This window comes from Lonchura striata, chromosome 4 (assembly GCF_046129695.1).
Source record: "Lonchura striata isolate bLonStr1 chromosome 4, bLonStr1.mat, whole genome shotgun sequence".
Lineage (NCBI taxonomy): Eukaryota > Metazoa > Chordata > Aves > Passeriformes > Estrildidae > Lonchura > Lonchura striata.
This window is the reverse complement of record NC_134606.1, coordinates 72,490,153-72,508,678: the sequence shown is the minus strand read 5'-3', so window position 1 is coordinate 72,508,678 and position 18,526 is coordinate 72,490,153. Positions and strand designations below refer to the sequence as shown.

General features: G+C 44.3%; 1 protein-coding gene across 1 annotated transcript; it reads left to right on the top strand.

Moving 5' to 3' along the window:
* Positions 1 to 4,074: 4,074 nt before the first annotated feature.
* Positions 4,075 to 17,467, top strand: PPEF2 (protein phosphatase with EF-hand domain 2). The gene is given in 16 exon segments (XM_077783077.1): positions 4,075 to 4,362; positions 7,509 to 7,636; positions 8,169 to 8,226; positions 8,732 to 8,907; positions 9,928 to 10,042; positions 10,843 to 10,889; positions 11,290 to 11,494; positions 11,497 to 11,576; positions 11,662 to 11,811; positions 12,432 to 12,767; positions 13,504 to 13,689; positions 14,364 to 14,506; positions 15,027 to 15,133; positions 16,036 to 16,199; positions 16,752 to 16,839; positions 17,067 to 17,467. Coding segments are annotated over 16 exon segments (2,226 nt in total). The 5' UTR covers positions 4,075 to 4,301; the 3' UTR covers positions 17,249 to 17,467.
* The last annotated feature ends 1,059 nt before the right edge of the window (positions 17,468 to 18,526 follow it).

Sequence of the window (18,526 nt, the reverse complement as noted above, 5' to 3'; positions counted from 1 at the left end):
GAAAAAACAGTGGTTTTCCTGCTTTCTCAAGTACTGGAATTGTGAAGTAATAAAAAGAGATAAATTGTCCTTGCTTTTACCACATCCCTTCTGTTCTGCACTAGAGATTCTCCAGCTACAAAGCATCAAAATAGTTTTTCAGCCCAACACAAATAAGGGGTGAAACCTTGAATTATTTTCCTTCAGAAGCTTGCATTTAGCAGAGGGCAGCTTGAAAGTGTGTAAGAGCTGACTCTTTAGGATGTGAGAGGCCAACATGCTGTATTTCTCCTTCATAATCCCTTCAGTAATCCTAATCCAGTTGAGATCTGTAGCCTTTATTAAGTGTCACATGGTAGAAGATTCTAAAGTCTGTTCATAACCGGGCAGTAAATAAATCAAGGAGTCTGCAACAGCTCTGAGTTGCACGTGCACGGAGACATGGCCTGTCATGCTGCCTGCCCAAGGGAACACCTTAGTTTATTATTTGGATTCTGAGGAGCAGATTTTGCATCTGTGACTAAAAAAATAGCATCAGAAATCACTGATCATTTGGGTACTGAATACAACCAAAATTTATCAATTGGAGAGCTTCAGTTGTGTTTATCTCAACACATCCATAAATTAGGACTTGGCAAGGTAAGTTGTGTTTTTCTTTTTAATTCTTTGCAACAGGGTTTTGTGTTCAGAAATAGCTTAAAGTTTAAGGTAAAATATCCTTTTTGTATGCCAAGGTGTATAAAGCTGCATTTGGAAGTTTTGTATCTGTAATTGCCTGTTTTGGCACTGCAGTACCTGTAGGTGTGTGTTTGAGATAAAACACACTTGTTTTATTTCATCTTGTTTGCAGCTGCGAGTGGTGCCGGGTCTGATGTGCATGTGGGCCCTATATAGGTCTTTACTCTGAGGTGAGGCAGGATCATCACTTTTCCTAGTGCCAGCTAGCATTTTGATCCTTGGGAGAAGTATTTGATTGGTTTTTAATTAACCTGTAGCTCTTAAACTAATGCTGTTTTTCTTTCAGCAAAACTTAAAATTTGTTTCCCTCCAACGTATCTTTTAGGTTTTTCCCTAGTAAACTTTCTAGTCTGTTAAGTCCTCCTGTTGCCTTCCATGTTCTGCTCACCTGTTCCCTCCATTCCTGGAATGTTTATAAAACTGTCAGGTTAGTGGGCATCCTGTTCATGATACATGAAATATCACCTTTCTTAGGAACAGGCTTCACATTAGTGAAGTTACTTCTGGCAGGTCCTGTCGGTTGAGCATCACATGGGCTACGATGTGCACAAGTTCCCAGTGTACTGGATTTGGTTCAGAATGCTGTCCCTTGCTTTTGTTTTGGAGAAGTTAAAATAATTAGGCTAAGCCAGGAAATGTAGCTAGGATTTTGTTTGTGTTTTGGGGTGATTGATTCAAGTGGATTTGTGCAAGGTTTCCTTGCCTGAATTTCACGGCGTACTAAATGGTGTTACTGAGCAAGTACTCTGCTTGTATTTGAAGAGTTGCAAGAACTGTGTTACCCAGTGGCTCAGAAAGTGCATGGATTCTGGCTGCTTTATCTCTACTGGCTGTGAAACATTACTTCTGGTGGTCAGAGGATGTGCATCTTCTCTATGAGTGTGTGGCCTTTTCCTGAGGCCCTGAACTTGGTGTTCCTCTGGTTGTCTGTGCCCATGTGGGGCTCTCAAGTCTTTGCCTTTTTCGTGGTGGTTTAAGTGTGTGCAGTGGCTTTTGTCACCTGGTTTTAGAGCGTGGGTGTTGGCTGGCAGGTGCTCTGTGCCATGGTGTGTACCAGGGACAGCCCAGTGCGAAGGAGGTGTGAGGAAAACCTGTTGTGGAGGCCTCCTGATTGCACCCGAGAGAAGGAAGTATTTCTGCAGGAGAGTGGCAGCCAAGAGCAAGATGAGGAAGGAGTGCTTGCTTGTGTTGGCTGTTTCCTGGATGGATCTTGTTTCTCACATGGAAGTTAATACAACCTGTACCTGAAGTGGTGCTGCTGCTCAGTCTTTGAGGGTGTGCCTTGATGGGTCTCTGTTCCTCTTCCATTTCTTAAGTGCATAAATTTAGGAAGGGAAGGGTGCATATCACTGTTGGGTGGAGGAGGAAGGATCTCAAGTGCTGAGCAGTTGGACTGGTTCTGTTCTTCCTGAGTCCATCCAGCCTTGGAACAGGTTTGATTCTATTGGAGCCTGATTTACTCCTGTATGCTCCTTTGCTCAGCCTGTGGCCCTGACAAAAATCTGAGGGCAACAAATGAAGAAGTTCATGGCTCCAGAAACTGCTGGGGTGGGATCTGCTGATAAGCCTTTTTATGATATGATAATTAGGGCACACTAACACTAGGCTATCCCTCGCTATGGATGGCAAAAATGTGTTTAAAGCAGGGCTGCCCAAATAATAAATGCCTGTTAGTTTTGCAGAGAGAGAAAGAAATAAGAGAAAATTGTTGCCAAAGGTGACCTCAAATCCAAGGTCACATTTTATCAAAGCAGACCGTGGTGGTACCCGTGAACACATCCTCAGCAGGCAAAGTACTGAACACCATACTTGAGTGTTTGCTTCAAATTTGTTCTCCATTGTTTCAAAAGTAACCTAGAAGTGTTCCAGTTCCTGGGAATGGGGCCAGTGAAGAATTAATAATTTTTATTGTTACTTCTCTGTAAAACTAAAACTTGTTGAAATCCTCACACCTGTGTTATTAAGTGAAATTTTTGTTTGTGTAGGCCAGATGGGCCTATGCTCAGAAGTTCCAAAGTTCTTCCTGAACTCTGATTTCCCTGATACAGGAGGTTACAAACAAGAGCTATAACTGGTGAGTTTCGTGTGCAATTGTTCCTTGGAGAAATCAGAGTAGCTGCATTATTTGAGCACAAAGAAGGTAAGGCTCGAGGTAAAATTGGGTGTCATTTGGCATTGATTTCAGGCAATTTGTGATATTGATATGAAATTCTACTGTTAATGGTGTGGCTATTTTGCTGAGAGCATTGTGGCACCCTGTTGTGCCACCCGCTTGTGGCATTGTGACGATACCATTGTACAGTTGGGCATCCTGGGCAAAGGAGAGAGAGTTGCAGCCTTTGCTGTGCTTTAGAACCTCTCTGTGCTGCAGTGTGGCTGAGCAGGGCTCACCTTCCTGAGCCAACATACATCACTCACCTTACACAACACCGGACATGCTCCTTCAATTACCGTTTGTGCAGATCTGAGCTATTTTGAGAAGAAAGACGTGGGTTAGGTGGAAGGAGATTGAAGGAAGCAAAAGGATTGCAGGAAGTGAGGAAAGGAGGAGGACTTTTTCTTCTCCTGGGCAGTGGTGCCTCTGTAGTTACTCTGTCCTGACCCTTCAAAATACTTCAAAATACAGAGCTGTGTTCTCCTGCCAACACCAATCTTAACATTTTTACAAGTGTTAATTTCTTTCCCTCCATTTCTCATCTTTGTCCTCACTGAATTTCAGGGGAAAATAAAAACCTGTGACTTCTTCAGTGGTACAGCCTGGGGCTGCTTTGGCAGTACTATGTGACTGTTTATTTTCCAAAGGAAAAATGTCTGTGAATGACATTCTGGTTACCCTCAAAGCGAGAGACTTCAGAGTTTCACCTAATCTTGCATTAGGATCTCTTTACCCTGACCACAGCTTCCACAGCAGTGAGCTTACTAAAGTCTGAATGTCTATCCTTTTATACAGGCCATTGATGGCATAATATACTCCCACACTCAAGCAAATGCATGAGAATGAAGGCAAACAGTGTTTAACAAAGCTGGTTATTTTCTTCTGATAGATAATTGTTATTTTAGACTCATCTTCTTGCTAGCTGTGGTTAGATTAAATATCAGGTTTATGTTCATCCCTCATAATGAGTTATCCTTTGCAGGGGTCTGTGTGAATATTTGTCAGTGCTACAGCATGCTTGTCTGTACATACTGCTTCTTAATGACTTTTTAATAGTTCTTCATCAGTATTAAAAAGCTTTTTTTATGTTTGTCAAACAATCACAGTACCTATTTTTATGCGAGTAGCTAAAGGTGCTGAACTGATTGCTGTTTATAAAGCTCACTTGAAATGTGAAGCAGTGAGACAGAAATTCTCATCTGATTGTCTGGGAGTAGCTGGAGAAACCTGGTAGTAGAAAATGTACTTGGGCACAAGAGAGGCCATCTGATTGTTGATAATAAGTGTTAATATATTTAATTGTAGGTTCTTGGCACTGTGGGGCATGTTGCAGCTGTTTTGATTCTGACCAAATGGTCTTCCCTGCATCTCTTTTGTGGTTTTGGTGACACTGGGCCAGTCTGCGACATTGGAACATTGGTTGGAGAACATGGGATCTGGTAGTTCTGTAAATGTCAATTACAAGTACTCCCTGCAGAAGTCTGAAAATGGTGAGTGATTCTTAGGAAAGTGATCTTATCCTGTTTTTTCCTGCCTGTGCTGTTGGGAGGTTGCACTGAATGTATTTCTCCTCTGGGTTTTCTTCACAGCAATTAAATGAGGTTCTATGTTTCAGTATCCTGTGACAAGGCTTCTCAGGTGTCAGCAGAAGACAGCAGGCTTGAGGAAATAACAGCTATTTAGATGAGGAGTAGGTTAAAATCCACTCAAGCCTAACTAGAGACGAAGCAACATTTAGCATTAATACCTGCCGGATGAAACACTTGCTGGGTAATGCAGGTGTTGTGTCTGCTGACAGTGAGAGAGATGTCACCCTGCTGCTTCCCCTGGATTATTTTCCAAGGCTCTTACTGGTGCAGCCAAAATAAATCTAGTTACAAAGAAGGTGAGATGGCGTGGCTAAAAAAAGCTTTAATGCAAAAGTTGTGTATTTTGTCCAATTACATCAGCACAGTGCTCTTAATATCTGTTAATAATCCAGACATGTTTATGGCTCTCAAAGTTGTGGTGATTTATTTTTTGAAGCCCTCTGTAATGGTATCAATTTTGTGGGCATGTGCCTGTGTCTGCTGTGGAACAAAGGGAGTTGATTAGGAAGACCTTAGATATAAGGAAGAGTTAAAAAGTAAATAAGCAGTCTTTGTTGTTTGAATCATGCAGACATGAACAGTGGCAGCACAGCAGGATGGGACAAACTGTTTGCGAGTGCTTGGAAAAGAAAATAAGGATTGAAAGTGGGGATAAGGTTGTGACTCACACTTTGTTTGCTATTGTCCATTATTGAACAACTCTTTTGATGTAAATTAGACTTACCTGTCACCCATAGCACCAGAGGTTCATAGCCTTTCCCAACAAATTCAGGTTATTTTAAGATGAGCAAGTGTAACACAACACTAGTTACTTATCTGAGACCTTGTGCTACATCTGATAGCTCAGCAACAGTTTCCCACAACAGTAAAGCCTCTGAATTTGGCTCTCAACACCCTTCAGATTTGGCCATCTGCAGCAGGGCGGCTGCTTAGGACCTTCTGCCCAAATCCAGCATGCTAGATGTCATCCCTGTCCCCCCTAAGGTCTGAAGCCTGTTTTCAATGGACAATGTAGGAGCAGAGTTGCTAAACTGGCCTGGCCTTGGAGTGAAGTCTGGTTTGAGTCCTGCCACTTTGCTATGCTTTCAGCAGCTTATACAATACATGGTTTGGATCATCATGAAATGTGGCTAAACCTTTCTCTTCTTTGTTGATTTTTTTTTCCCCCAAACAGATACAAACACTGCCAGATACAGCTCACCCAGGTAAACAGCTAAATTAGAATACCTGGCTTTTTCAGTTGCAGAGTCAGTCTCCATAAAAGCAGAGTAAAAACAGTGTCTTGCCTATCTGGGGCTTAAATGCTGTTGATGGTGGTATTTATGTTAAATATGCACTTTAAAACATGTCTTTCATAGGTTTGAAACACATAGCATGTGTTTCAAAGGTTTTTGTTTTCATTGGTATGCGTGGAGTTAACACAAGGAATTTTTTCCAAGCCCAGCTGATCAGTAAGCATTTTCTCAGCAAGAGAGAAGGCAAAGAATACAGAAGTTATTCCTGAGTTAAAGCTTGCCAAATCTTACCTTTTTGCCCACTACTTCAGGGTGTCTCGCATCCCTACTGAACAGCAGCTGTAGATCTTCCTCTTTTGTGCTCTGCAATTCCCAGTGCTGAAATAATTTAAAAGGATCATTATATATATATATATATATATATATATATATATAATATATATATAATCAATATATAATCCATTGAGATACTGTCTTTAGGGAAAGGTCTCTGTTTCCTGCTGAAGTACCTGGAGGGCCATTTGTTGTGTAATTAATGCAAGCTGATTGAATTAATATGATCTCTTTATCTCTTGCCAGTGTATAGCAGCCTTTGGGTATGGGTGAGGGATTTTTCCACACACCTCCCATTGCTCATCCTGCTTTGGTGAATGTGACAGAGGAATACACTTCCTGCAGCAGGCCTAGTTCCCTACCTCCGTTGTTTCCCTTGGATTTTGAAGCCAGCCTGTGGATACAGCAGTCATCACTTTCCCCCCTCAGCTAAAGAAGACAGAGAAGCAGTGTTAGAAGATGTTTTAAATGTGGGGCTCCAGAAAGGAACAGGAAGGGACGCAGTGTAATCCAAATGGAGATGCCAAGTAGCAGAGCCAGGTCTAAGTGGGATCAAGGGCAGTTAAGAAGGATGAGAGATTCTAGATGTAAAATTCTGTGGCAGAACTTGAAAAAGGAAATGTGAAACTGTACCCATTTACTTCACTTGAAATATGCACATACATCATCTGAAATAATTTTTGAAGGGAACACACTGGATTTGGGAGAACACAGAGGCTGTGTTTAAGAGATCAAAGGGCAGATAGCCATAGTTTGGTGGGAAGCATCTGGTGTCAGCACTGTCTGTGGCTTGAACCTCAAACAGGTACCTGGAAATTGTGGCATCTCATTCATTCTGTGCCATTAATGGCCCAAGTTCTGCTTCCTGTTTTTCACTGTGGGTGTAGTTTTGTCTTTATTTTATTGTAAGGTGTGTTGATATTTATGCTACTATAGAGTCCTTCTTAAGCTTTTCCACAACTGCAAAAGCTGAGGTATTTATTTGGCATAAAGAGAGGTTAAAAACCCCCATATTTTTAAGACTCTAGAAGGAAACTTGGTATCCTGTCTTCCCCCAACTCTTTGTGTGGCCTCAGTTAAACTTCTGGTTTCCTGAAGCTCCAGCACCTCAAGATGGTAAGATGGACATAAAAGTGATCAAGGTATGTAGAAAGGGAGGATATTGTAATAATACTGAAGATGATGTTAGGACTTTCAGGCCCTAATAATTTATTGTTAACTCTGATGCTGAAGGAACCAGCAGCAATGGCTGGAAGTGCTTCAGAAGTCTCTGGTCAGGCAGGGTCAGGTCAACCTCTTGCAAAAAAAGGCAAAAAGAAGAGGTATTTTTGCCCTTAGGTGAAAGAATACAATTCCTGGGAACTTTTTCCTGAAAAGGAAAGGTTGTCTTCCATGCTCAGGAGTGGGGAAGGAGCTGTTGCAGGTGCCTCAGCTGCAGACAGTGCTGCTCAGCAGCTTGGTTCTGTTCTTGTCCCCCAGCTTTCAAGGCAGCTGTTTTGATTCAGCAGTGGTACCGGCGCCATGTGGCTCGGCTGGAAATGCGCCGCCGCTGCACCTGGAGGATCTTTCAATCCATTGAGTATTCCTGCGAGCAGGATCAGATCAAGGTATGGTGCCGAGAAAAGAGCAGCTAGGTAAACACATAGGAAGCTGGTTTCTGTGCTAGACTCTGACTTTCTGGCTGCTGGCTGGTAACCCTCTAAGTGCTTCAGTGGGCCAGGGACTGGGTTTTCTGCCCCTTTTTAACCTATTGATTCCCTGCCTGCATGTGTTGCATGTAATGAACCTCAAAAGCAAGCCACAAGAGTAATTTTACAGAGTCTTTTCTGGAGTGAACACAGTAGGCAAGTCTATTTGGTTTGTTAGGTTTTAACTTTGATTAAAATTCTCTTACATGGCTGCTTTGCTCTCAGAAAGAGGAGGGGCTCATAGCATACTTCTGCCTGTGGCTGAAGGTAAAGCCAGTTTCGACTTCATTTCAAGAAAGTCAACACTTAAATTGGTACGATGAGAGTTGCTGAACATATCAGACAGCTAGAGAAGGGCAGAGGTAAAACTTCCAGAAAGATGATTATGATAGGTTGATATTCTGTTGAATTTCATTCTGGGGTGAATGATGGGCTTTCCCTCTTCCTGCAGCTTCACAACTTCTTCAGTTACCTCATGGACCAGTTCACACCAAGCAGCAGCAAAGAGAGTAAGTTTGTGTTCTATTTGCAGATGTGGCACAAACAGCCCCAAAGCCTGCACGCTGCATAATTCATTGCCCAGTGTTGGGCAATCTTCAGGATGGCACATGTGGCTGAGAGTCTCAAGAGTGATGGCATCAGGATTAGAGAGTGAATTGTCTGGAGACTGTGAGCTGTGTAAGGGATCTGGGGCAATTCCTGCTCTTAGGAGCTGGAAGGAGGCATAAAGGTTCAGTATGTTCTCATGGAATCACAGAAAGGTGCACACTGCACATGGATATTTGTCTCCGCAGCCTTTTCCCCACTGCAAGTTTTGCAGCATGCCAAGCAGTAGCCAGCATCCATGGCTGCATTTGCTCCTGAGCCAGCCTAACCAAACAGCTCTTCTGTAGCAAATTACTAGGATGGTACCTGGAGCCACTTAACTACTTTTTTGTCTGTTTCTCTTTTTTTTTTTTTTTTTTTTTTTTTTTTTTTTTTTTTTTTAATCAACCCCACTAATCTGCTGTCCAGGGGATTTTATCAGTCGCATGTTCATAAGTGGGGAAAGTTACAAAGAGGCAGAGCTGGAAAAATACTGTGACTATGAATCCATAGAGGTGCCAGACTCCTACACTGGACCCCATCTCTCTTTCCCACTCCTCCCTGACCATGCCACGGCCTTGCTGGAAGCTTTCCAACAGAAACAAGTAAGGATCCCAAAAAGGTACCATGCTCTCCCCTTCTCTGAACTGGGGTGTAGGGTAGATGATTTGGTCTTAACTTTCTTACCAAGCTCAATTGACTGGAGTATAACAAGCTGGCTGGCTCTTAAACAAAATGGGGTTAAAAGCTATATGGTATTTCCTAATGCCATAGAAATGTTCTTCTTCCTGAAAATATACTCCTGACAAAACTGAACACTTTATGTAGGGCTGTACCAATATTAACCTGAAATTCATTTTAAAAGGGGAAAATCAGCAACAGCTCATGCTGAGACTTTTCATCATTTTTTGTTCATATTTCTCAATTTGTAAATAAGTATAGGATGGCCCAGAGGGAGACAGCAAATTGGTGTTTTGTGCTATGCAACTTGGACTCTGGTTCAAAATGTAAATTGTGAGTTTTTGGATGAGGAAGCTAAGTACCACTCCAGAACTAACAAGACAAGCCTTCATACAACTGCAGTGCTCTGCTGCCATCCCTTAGCTAATGTGCTAAACTGCAAACTAGGCCAAAATATCCCTTCTCCAAAAAGAACTTATAAACCAAATGTGTCTCACGTTCTAGCTGCATTAAATGGCTACACCCTGGCTTTAAGCATATCACTGCAGGACATGTGGTCACTCACAGACTGGTTCAATATGGAAAAGCTAAGAAAGATCTAGAGGAGCAACTTTCTTACCTGTGATATTGGGCTGGAATTTCTGCTGCTCCTTGAGGTGGTGTAGCCTAGTGGGTATAGTCTTGTATACAAGGTGCTGGGGCTTTAGGGTTGCCTTGCCAGCCCTCTCAGTTCCGAGGCTGGGCTGCCTTGTGCAAGTGTCTGCCATCCTGCTGTTTCCCAATATTTCCCTCATCTTGTTTGTAAGCCCATAGGTCAGCACAGACTGTCATCCCAGAGAGAATTTCTACCATCCAGGATATCCTGGTGGAATCTTTGCAGCCACAGTGGTGCTGCTCAGAGGACACTGATTTCCTGCTTTAATCCCTTCACTTTCTCCTAGTAGCAGCTCCATGCTCGTTATGTCTTAAACCTCCTGCATGAGACCAGGAAGCACCTCAAGCAGTTGCCAAACATCAGCCATGTCTCCACCTGCTACAGCGAGGAGGTCACCGTGTGTGGTGGGTCTCTTGCAGCCTCTGGGGTGGAATGCTCCTATGGGAGGGTGGGGCAGAGAGAAAATGAGAGCAAGAGCATGCTGCCACCCTCTGTAGTAAACGTGGAACACAAATGCTCTCTATAAGCAAAGTGTGTGGTGCCTTTTTTCTCTCACCCCAAACTTGGAGTTGTTTTATTAAATCACAGAAACCACATCCAGCTGAGGACTGGTCACAAAACTTGGTAGTGGTCTGACCTGTTCTGTGGTCTGGGATTATTTAAAGAACAAAATCCTGAAGCTTTTCTGGGCTAGCACCAGCGTGTACCTGCAGATCCAGAATGTTAACACCTCTTTGTGTCCTATAAGTAAATTTGAGACAAAGCTTTTTTACTTTTTTCCTATTCTGACTAATGTTAAAATGCCGAGATATTTCTGAAAAATACATAGGACAGACTCTTGTATGCAGTCAGCCTCTGGAAAACAAACCTCTCCAATATTATGTTAAATGAGAATTACACTGTTATTTTGAATGTAAAGCTTCCTCCCATATAATGGCAATCTTGTGCCATGTTGTGCCATCACATAAGATAAATGAACAAAGCTTCTAAATCAGTCTTCAGCAGATGGTGTAAGTTTTTTTACTGTCCTTCTTAAACTTCAGCTCAAGCCTTACACTGTATCCTTGTCCTCTAGGCTTGCACTTCCCAAAGTATTTCTGTGGTGATTAATTAACAAAGGACATAGTTTGTAGCAATTTACATATTAGTGTTTTTTTAAAGTTCAAGGTAAACATATTGTGACTCATCTTTTTGTGCCTGTCAGGAGACTTACATGGCCAGCTGGATGACCTGTTCCTCATCTTTTACAAGGTAGGCACCAAATTTGGAGAGGAAGGTTGTCCAGGCATTGCAATGGGTATCTCATGGGTCATGTTGAGATATGTTTGCAAAATTGGGCTGTTCATGTGCAATTCTCCAAGTCAATTAGATTGGTTTTAAATGGCTTCACAAATCAGTAGCTTATTCCCTTACTGACTGGGAAATCTGATATCCATGTCCATTTATTAGTGCAAATGGGTGTTTTTCTAGTGCTGATACCAATGACAACTCTTTGTGGTTGCCAGTTTCACTGCTGGGGCCCACAAGATAAAGATGAGCAATGATCTGTTGTAACCTGGGACAGGAGTGAGAGGCTGCAGCTGCGGGGAGGGCGTTTGGACACCTTGGAGAGGCCTCTCTGGTGACACCTGCCTGTTCCTTGCTTTTACAGAATGGCCTTCCTTCCCCTTCCAAGTCCTATGTGTTCAATGGGGACTTTGTAGACAGAGGCAAGCAGTCCCTTGAGATCCTTGTTATCCTCTTTACCTTCCTCCTGATCTATCCCAAGGAGGTTCATCTCAACCGTGGGAACCACGAGGACCACATGGTGAACTTACGGTATGGCTTCTGTGCAGGGCTGAGCACCATTTCGAGGGCCTTGTGCAAAATCCCACTGAGCTTCCTTTCTCCTGTTCCTTTAGCTATGGTTTCACCAAGGAAGTGATGCAGAAATACAAGGTAGGCCTATGTTTATGTCTCATTTACCATGTGAGTTGTGCATTTAGAAGACTTGATGCTTTATCAATTTTTTTCTTTCTCTCAGGTGCATGGGAAGAAAATCTTGAGGATGTTTCAGAATGTCTTCTGTTGGCTGCCCCTGGCCACCCTGATTGATCAGAAAGTCCTCATTATTCACGGGGGCATCTCTGACACCACTGACCTGGAAATGCTTGAGAAAATTCAAAGGGACAAAGTAGGTTTTATTCCCAGTTATTGCAAGAGACGATAGTGTTGATGATTTGTGGTGAGAAGCTCATTTCTACATGCCAGCTTAGCTGTTGACAAGACAAATCTAACAGATGGTCGCCCTAGCCAAGGTTGTGTTCAGGTATAGGCTTTGGTTTATTAGTGTGCATGCAGGAGCTGTGAAGGAATGAAGCAATCTTGGCTTCTGGAATATGTGCTGGTGCTGAAATAAAAATACAGTGATAATGAGACATTGTCCCACAGTTCCTTAGCCTGTTTTTACCCCCTAGATTTCCAGAAGGAGTTTGATTAATCATTTAACTTGTTTCTGCCTCACTCACCCTGTTGGGAAATACCCCTTTACTTCTCCAAATAAAATCACAACACTTGCTTTAGTCATTAATGCTTCCTTTGCTCTGCTGCCTAGTTCCCTTTGCAGATGGAACCTGGACATGGGTCCCAGCTCCAAATCCAGGATGGCACTAGTAGTTCTCCATAGTCAAGCAGCAGTTGATGGCAAGAAGGGAATGGGGCTTGGAGGCTTGGAGTCTGCCAATGGAACACACTAGAGCTGGAGGTCTGGGTTTCATGCTGTGTTATCAGCTCTGTTTCTCTCATACCTTTCAGTTTATTTCTGTGTTAAGGCTGAAGAAAAGGAAGGAATCGAGTAGAAAACCACAAATACAGGCCATAAATGGGGAGAACGAATCAGGCACTGATGCAGCAGCAAATGAGGCAGCTCCCAGGTTATCTCTGCAGCCCCAGTCAGCCCAGGCTCCCAACACAGCCAACAGGCTGGAGTTCTCCAGGTGGCTCCGGCAGACGGTGCAGGAGCAAATCGACACATGCCGCCGGCTGATGGACATCAGCGAGTCAGAGCCAGAGGAGCTCACCTATTCCAGCATGGTCTCCTTGAAGGATGTGGATGAGCCATGCTGGACTCGCCAGGAGGAGTGGAAGCAGGTGAGGAGTCTTAGCAGGGTCCTGAGCTGGGTGTGCTGTGGGTGCCTCCTGCACCAGTTGGTTCTTCAGTGGTAGGTGGCCAGGAAGGACTGTTCTGTAAGGCCATGGGGATGTTTCACTGGGTACCTTTGTTACCTCCTGGGAGGAGCAGCTAGGGACTTTCTTTCCTTGTTTTTCCAGCCTGGGAGTCTCTTCTGTGCACTCTGAAACTGCTGCTACTTAGTTGACATTACATATGACCTTCCAATGCTGCACACCTTTCCACTTGTGTTATATATTGAAGTCAGGGTTAAAGGGATTAAGCCTTAATCTACACAGTGGTTACTGAGTTAGCACTTTTATTTCTGGAGACTGTGGGAGGTCCTGGCTAGAGAACAAAGGCGTTTTATACTAAGCCCACTAATGGCCTCCGGATCTGCTGGTTGTTCTTGCCCCAGGACTTGTGTTTTGGGATGGAGCAAGACAGGCAAGGCTCTTGGACATCTTAAGGCTAGCAAAGGCAAAGCTTATATCAGGCCTGAGTTATGGACATCCCTCTTTCCCCAGACACTTTGGATGTGCCTGTAGCTCATGGCAAGCAATATTGCCACTTCTGAGGTGGGCCAGGTCTGTGACAGTCTTCAGCTGGAATGCAGGAAAAATGTCTGCTCCCTGGCACTCTGGTTATAACAGCAGTCTAGGGAGAGATTCTGAGACTGAGCTGTACTTGCGTAGTAAACTTTTCCAATCCTTTCAGGTTTTAGACATCCTCTGGAGCGACCCCATGCCTCAGGAGGGCTGCAGAGAAAATAAGGTGCGAGGTGGTGGCTGCTACTTTGGGCCTGATGTGACGGAGAAGTTCCTTGACAAATACAACTTGCAGTTCCTCATCCGCTCTCATGAGTGCAAGCAGGAGGGCTATGAGTTCTGTCACCACCGCAAGGTCAGTTGGGGGTGGTGTGAAGGGTACTTGGGTTTCCATCCTGCCAGGGTGTGGTTTCTTGGGAGGGTGGCTTGTCTCAGTTCTGCATTTCTTCCAGTGGGGCTTTAGGCACATGCAAAATCCTTCAACAGGCTTATTGGGAGTTAACTGAAGTGTGTTTCCATCTGAAGTCTTAGTTCAGGGAAATCTGGAGCCACCTGCTCTGCTCAGGACACGGCTGTGCAGGCAGACCATGTCCTTGTGTGTGGCGCTCGAGAAAAGATCTGAACCTGCTTTTGCCATGGCCCCCACTTAGTGCAGCTGCTCCTGTAGATGAGCTACAAAAGGGTGCTACTGAGCTGCTGCAGCCAAGTTCTGTTTTCAGAAGATGCACAGTCAGGTCAGTGGTTTTGTCAGGGCGCTCCAGCTCTGGAGAGTGGGGTTGTTCAGAGAGAGCACAGGAAAACTGAGGAAGCCCAGCATGTGGCCAAATCAATGTGTAACCAGTGCTACCCATGAGGAACTCACACTTGGCAAGGCTTCCAGGCCAGCTGCCAGCTGTCTCTCCCTCTTCTCCACATAAAATGGTGCTTTCACAGCCTGTGGACTCCAGGGGGGATCAGGTGTGTTGCTTACACATATATAAATATTACAGGATGTATGTGCTGACCGCAAATGCCTTTTTTTGGGATTAGGTGCTGACCATCTTTTCAGCCTCAAACTACTATGAGATTGGCAGCAACAGGGGAGCCTATGTGAAGTTGGGACCAGACCTCATCCCCCACTTCGTTCAGTACCAAGCAAACAAGACAGCCCATATGCTCACTATGACTCAAAGGCAAGGCTTTCTAGTTGCTCCGTATTCGCCAAGTCAAAATTCCCAAAGGGAAAACTTTGTGAGCTTCTAGAAAGTTTGACTCTGGAGATGAACTTTCACAGCTTGATTTTCTAAAGAATAGCTCTGCAGGAGGGATTAAACTTTGTACTTGAAGTTACTGAGGAAAGCTCAAGGGTTGAGAAGGGATTGTTAACAAAATTCCAAGGGGATTTTTCTAAAGCTTGCTGATTTTCTTCAGCTCCTCTTTTCCATGTCAGGTTTTAACTTTGGACCTTTGCTGAGGTGCTTTTGCATGGTTACTTCACAAATGAATGCAGGGACTTGTGGCTGGGAAGTGTGCCCTGGGCATGCAGTGCCTTGTCACAAGCATTGAGATGCACCTGTAGCTGTGCAGAGCAGTTGTGTGAGGCTCTGGGCATTCCATGGACAAGCCAGGTAGAGCACTGGGAGGGAAGGTGCAGTTTTTCTTCTGATTCATGACAAGTCCTTCAAGTGCTTCTCTCTGTTCTGTATCCTCCAGAATCAGCAGAGTAGAGGAGTCAGCCTTTCGAGCCTTGCGGGAAAAGCTCTTTGCTCACACCTCAGCCCTCATCACTGCCTTCAGGTCCTACGATGGGGACAATACAGGTAACTCAGAGCTGAGGGATGTGCAGGTTCATTGCCTGGTTGCATAGGGCTGAAGGGACTGAGTTAGTGGCTGGTTGGGAGACTGCTCACTGAAGTTGCCACCAGCTGTCATGGGGAGGCTGTATCAAACCTTGCCAGAAGTAATTTGCTATTACTCAGTCTCTGTGGATGCTTCTGAGTGACACCATAAAGTGGGGGTACTGGAAAAGCAGGATATCACTAGCCTGAAGTGTAGTAATTGAGGCTAGTCCTATAAGAACTCCTTGCAGCTGGAGTACTGATGAAGCCTTGGGAAGATGACCTGGAACATGTCTGTTGTCACTTGAGAAGGGCTGGGATGAAGAGCCCCTTCAACGCTGGAGTCAAACTCACGAGAGAAAAGAGAGGGATGTCTTTGATGGCAGTTGTCTCTGTTAGACCCTTAAGGAAGGAGCTGAGAGTTCCTGTGGCAACAGGAGTGCTGTGTTGGTGCAGTGACCAAGAGTTGTTGCTGTGAACTGCCTATTGGTGGGCTGGGGAAAAAAAGGGGTATGGTGGCTGCAGAACTGCTCATAGGGAAAACTGCTTTCTTGCTTTCTTCCCTGCCAGCACAACTGTTCATAGGAATCCAGCTCAGTTGTTACAGCCACTGCTAAAATGGGCAGTGGGCTGCAAATTTCTAATTAAATACTCAAGAGTTAGTGTCTCGCATTTGTTCAGATGTTTGCAGCCTCATAGCCTTGATTTGTTACAATGATGAAAAGCTTGCTGAGGCTTGGTTCGGAAGCATGTGTGCCTGCACTGCAAAATAATGCTGTGCTGTCAGCAGCACCTAGGCTGTATGTCACAGTTTCAGGCTTTGTCTTTGTCTTCACGTGCTTTCTGCTGCCTGTGTCCTAGAGGTGTCTCCCTTTTGTGTACAGGAAAGATCACTCTGAGCAACTGGGCAACAGCAGTGGAGTCAGTGCTGCGGCTGGGACTGCCCTGGCGAATGTTGAGGCCGCAGCTGGTGCGCAGCACTGAGGATGGCATGCTGGAATACAAATCCTGGCTGGATGACTTGGCCATGGAGCAGAGGAGCCAAGAGGTAAGCACTCAGCCCCTTCCATCGAAGCATGATGTGAACAGCTGCTCACCAGATCCCTCACATGTACAAATTGTCAATTGTAGTACAAAAGGACAGTGGATGGTATCTGCATAATCCAAAATCACACTGCAGGTGACAGGAAGTCTTGCCTGAGCTCAAGTATTCCTGGGGCACCCAGCCTGTTTTTACGAAGATGATGGATGTGAAATCAAAATTTAGAGGTAGTTTTGGATGCAGGCTTGTGGGTAGGAAAACTGTATTCCACTCTCCAAGTAGCAGTTTCTTAATGATGCCCAGCAAATGCAGCTCTACAGTGGTTATAAAATGCAGCCTGGCTCACTGTTAGCCCATAAGAACGCTGATGGGAAAGGACAAGTTGCTGAAAGTCTGTTCTGCAGCTGAACAGAGGATCCAGTTATAACATACCTGGTTGATAAAGCACTGCTGGCAAATTCTTGAGAGCAAAAAATATTATTGTTTGTGGAGACATGTGCAATAACTCAGAGAGAGCAGAGGTGTCAGAAAGACAAAAACTGTGATTGTGTCTTTAAGCACATCCAGTCGAGCTTGCTGGAAGTCATTTATCGGAACAGATCCAACTTAGAGACCATATTCAGGATCATAGACAGAGACCATTCAGGTAAGCACGTCTGCAGGGCCTGTTGGTCACCGCCTTGTGTTCCTTTCTGCTTTGGAGCTTCCTTTAATATGTGTAGAGGTGCTTTTATTTAGGCTTGAGTCCTCCTGCTCCCTCCCACGCTTCTGCCATGTCCATTTGTATTATGCCTCTTTGCTGCTTTAAGTTGTGTTTCAGCCAGTGTTCTCCACATTAGATCTAGCTGCAGCATGTAAAACACTCCTCCACAGGTCTCATCTCCTTTGAGGAATTCCAGCAAACATGGAAGCTGTTCAGTTCCCACATGAACATTGAACTCACGGATGATGGCATTAACGACTTGGTCCGCAGCATTGACTTCAACAAGGATGGCAACATTGACTTCAACGAGTTCCTGGAAGCCTTCCGCCTTGTCAAACAGCGCCCGTCCTGAGAACCTGCCGAGGGTTGCCATGTCCCATGCCTTGATTTCTACAAAGCCAGGACTGTCCCACCTAACCTAGAGTGTGCCTGCAGATGGCAAGCAGGGAAAGGGAAGGCAGGTGCCCAAAACAGACATCACTATAGGTGATAGCTGTAACCCATCTGGGGAAGCTAACAGGTGAAATAGATGAGCTGCACTTAAATTACAACTGCTTTTAAAAGAAGCTGTGTTTTAAATAGTTGCCTGCTCCAAGGGAAGATGCAACTTAGCTTCTCTTGTCAATGTGAGAAAATGTCACAGGTGTATTGACGTGCAGTAAAGTGAAAGTCAATGTATTACTTGTAGGCAGCGTTTTAAGGAGGTAGCACCTGTTTGATTGCAGCTTTCCTTTTAATAAACTGTTTTTTCTAGACTGCTGTTGCTTGGCTGTTCATTTCTTCTCTAGTTAACTCTGTGAGCAGCAGTGCTGTTCCAGTGATGACACCTACTTCCCTGCTCGTGTTGCCCTGCTGTGGTAAGCTTGTTCTGGAAGTTCGGAGCTACTAAGTACATGTAGTAGTAGAGCAGAATGTTGGAAGAAATACCTCAAATGTGCAACACTGTCTCTAGCGGGGGCACATGTTTAAAAGATCTATTGAGATAATTTAATTTTCAAAGCCCAGGGCAGTAGATCAAGTAGCCCCCTGCTAGGGAGCCTATGCTGCAGGTTTGTTAGTTTCGAAGCATGGTAGGACTCCAGCTCATGAAGTGAGCTGGAATGTGAAGAGTTTGCAAAACAAGAAACAATGTGTTTCTCAAATACAAGCAGCACAGTCTAGCAGTGGCCCCATGGCAGAAGACTTAACTTAAGACTGCTACCCCAGCCCCCAAAAGAGAATTCTAGTCTCACTGAATTTCTTATAGAGCTCATTGTCCAGTGCAGACAATTTATTAACTGGAACTATGCTTCCAAAAGCATAGATTGGACTAATCATGTTCCCCCTTAACTAGAGTTCCACTCAGGCTTTTTCAATTGTAATGCAATCATGCTTCCACAAAGACTCTCAAATGCACAATACAGGTCCCAGCACATTCCAGCTGTATTTCTATCTTTCCATCCTTCAAATTTAATGAATGGAATTAATTCTGATGGCTAATGAATAAAATTATTTTGCCTCTTCCATGTTTTTTTCTGCTGTACAAACTCCTACTGCAGAGATCACTGTTTTATGTTTCAGTTATTTTAAGTGACTTTGGTACTGAGGGGAAAAGCAGGTCTCTCTCGATGGTAGGGGGTGAGTAGGTCCC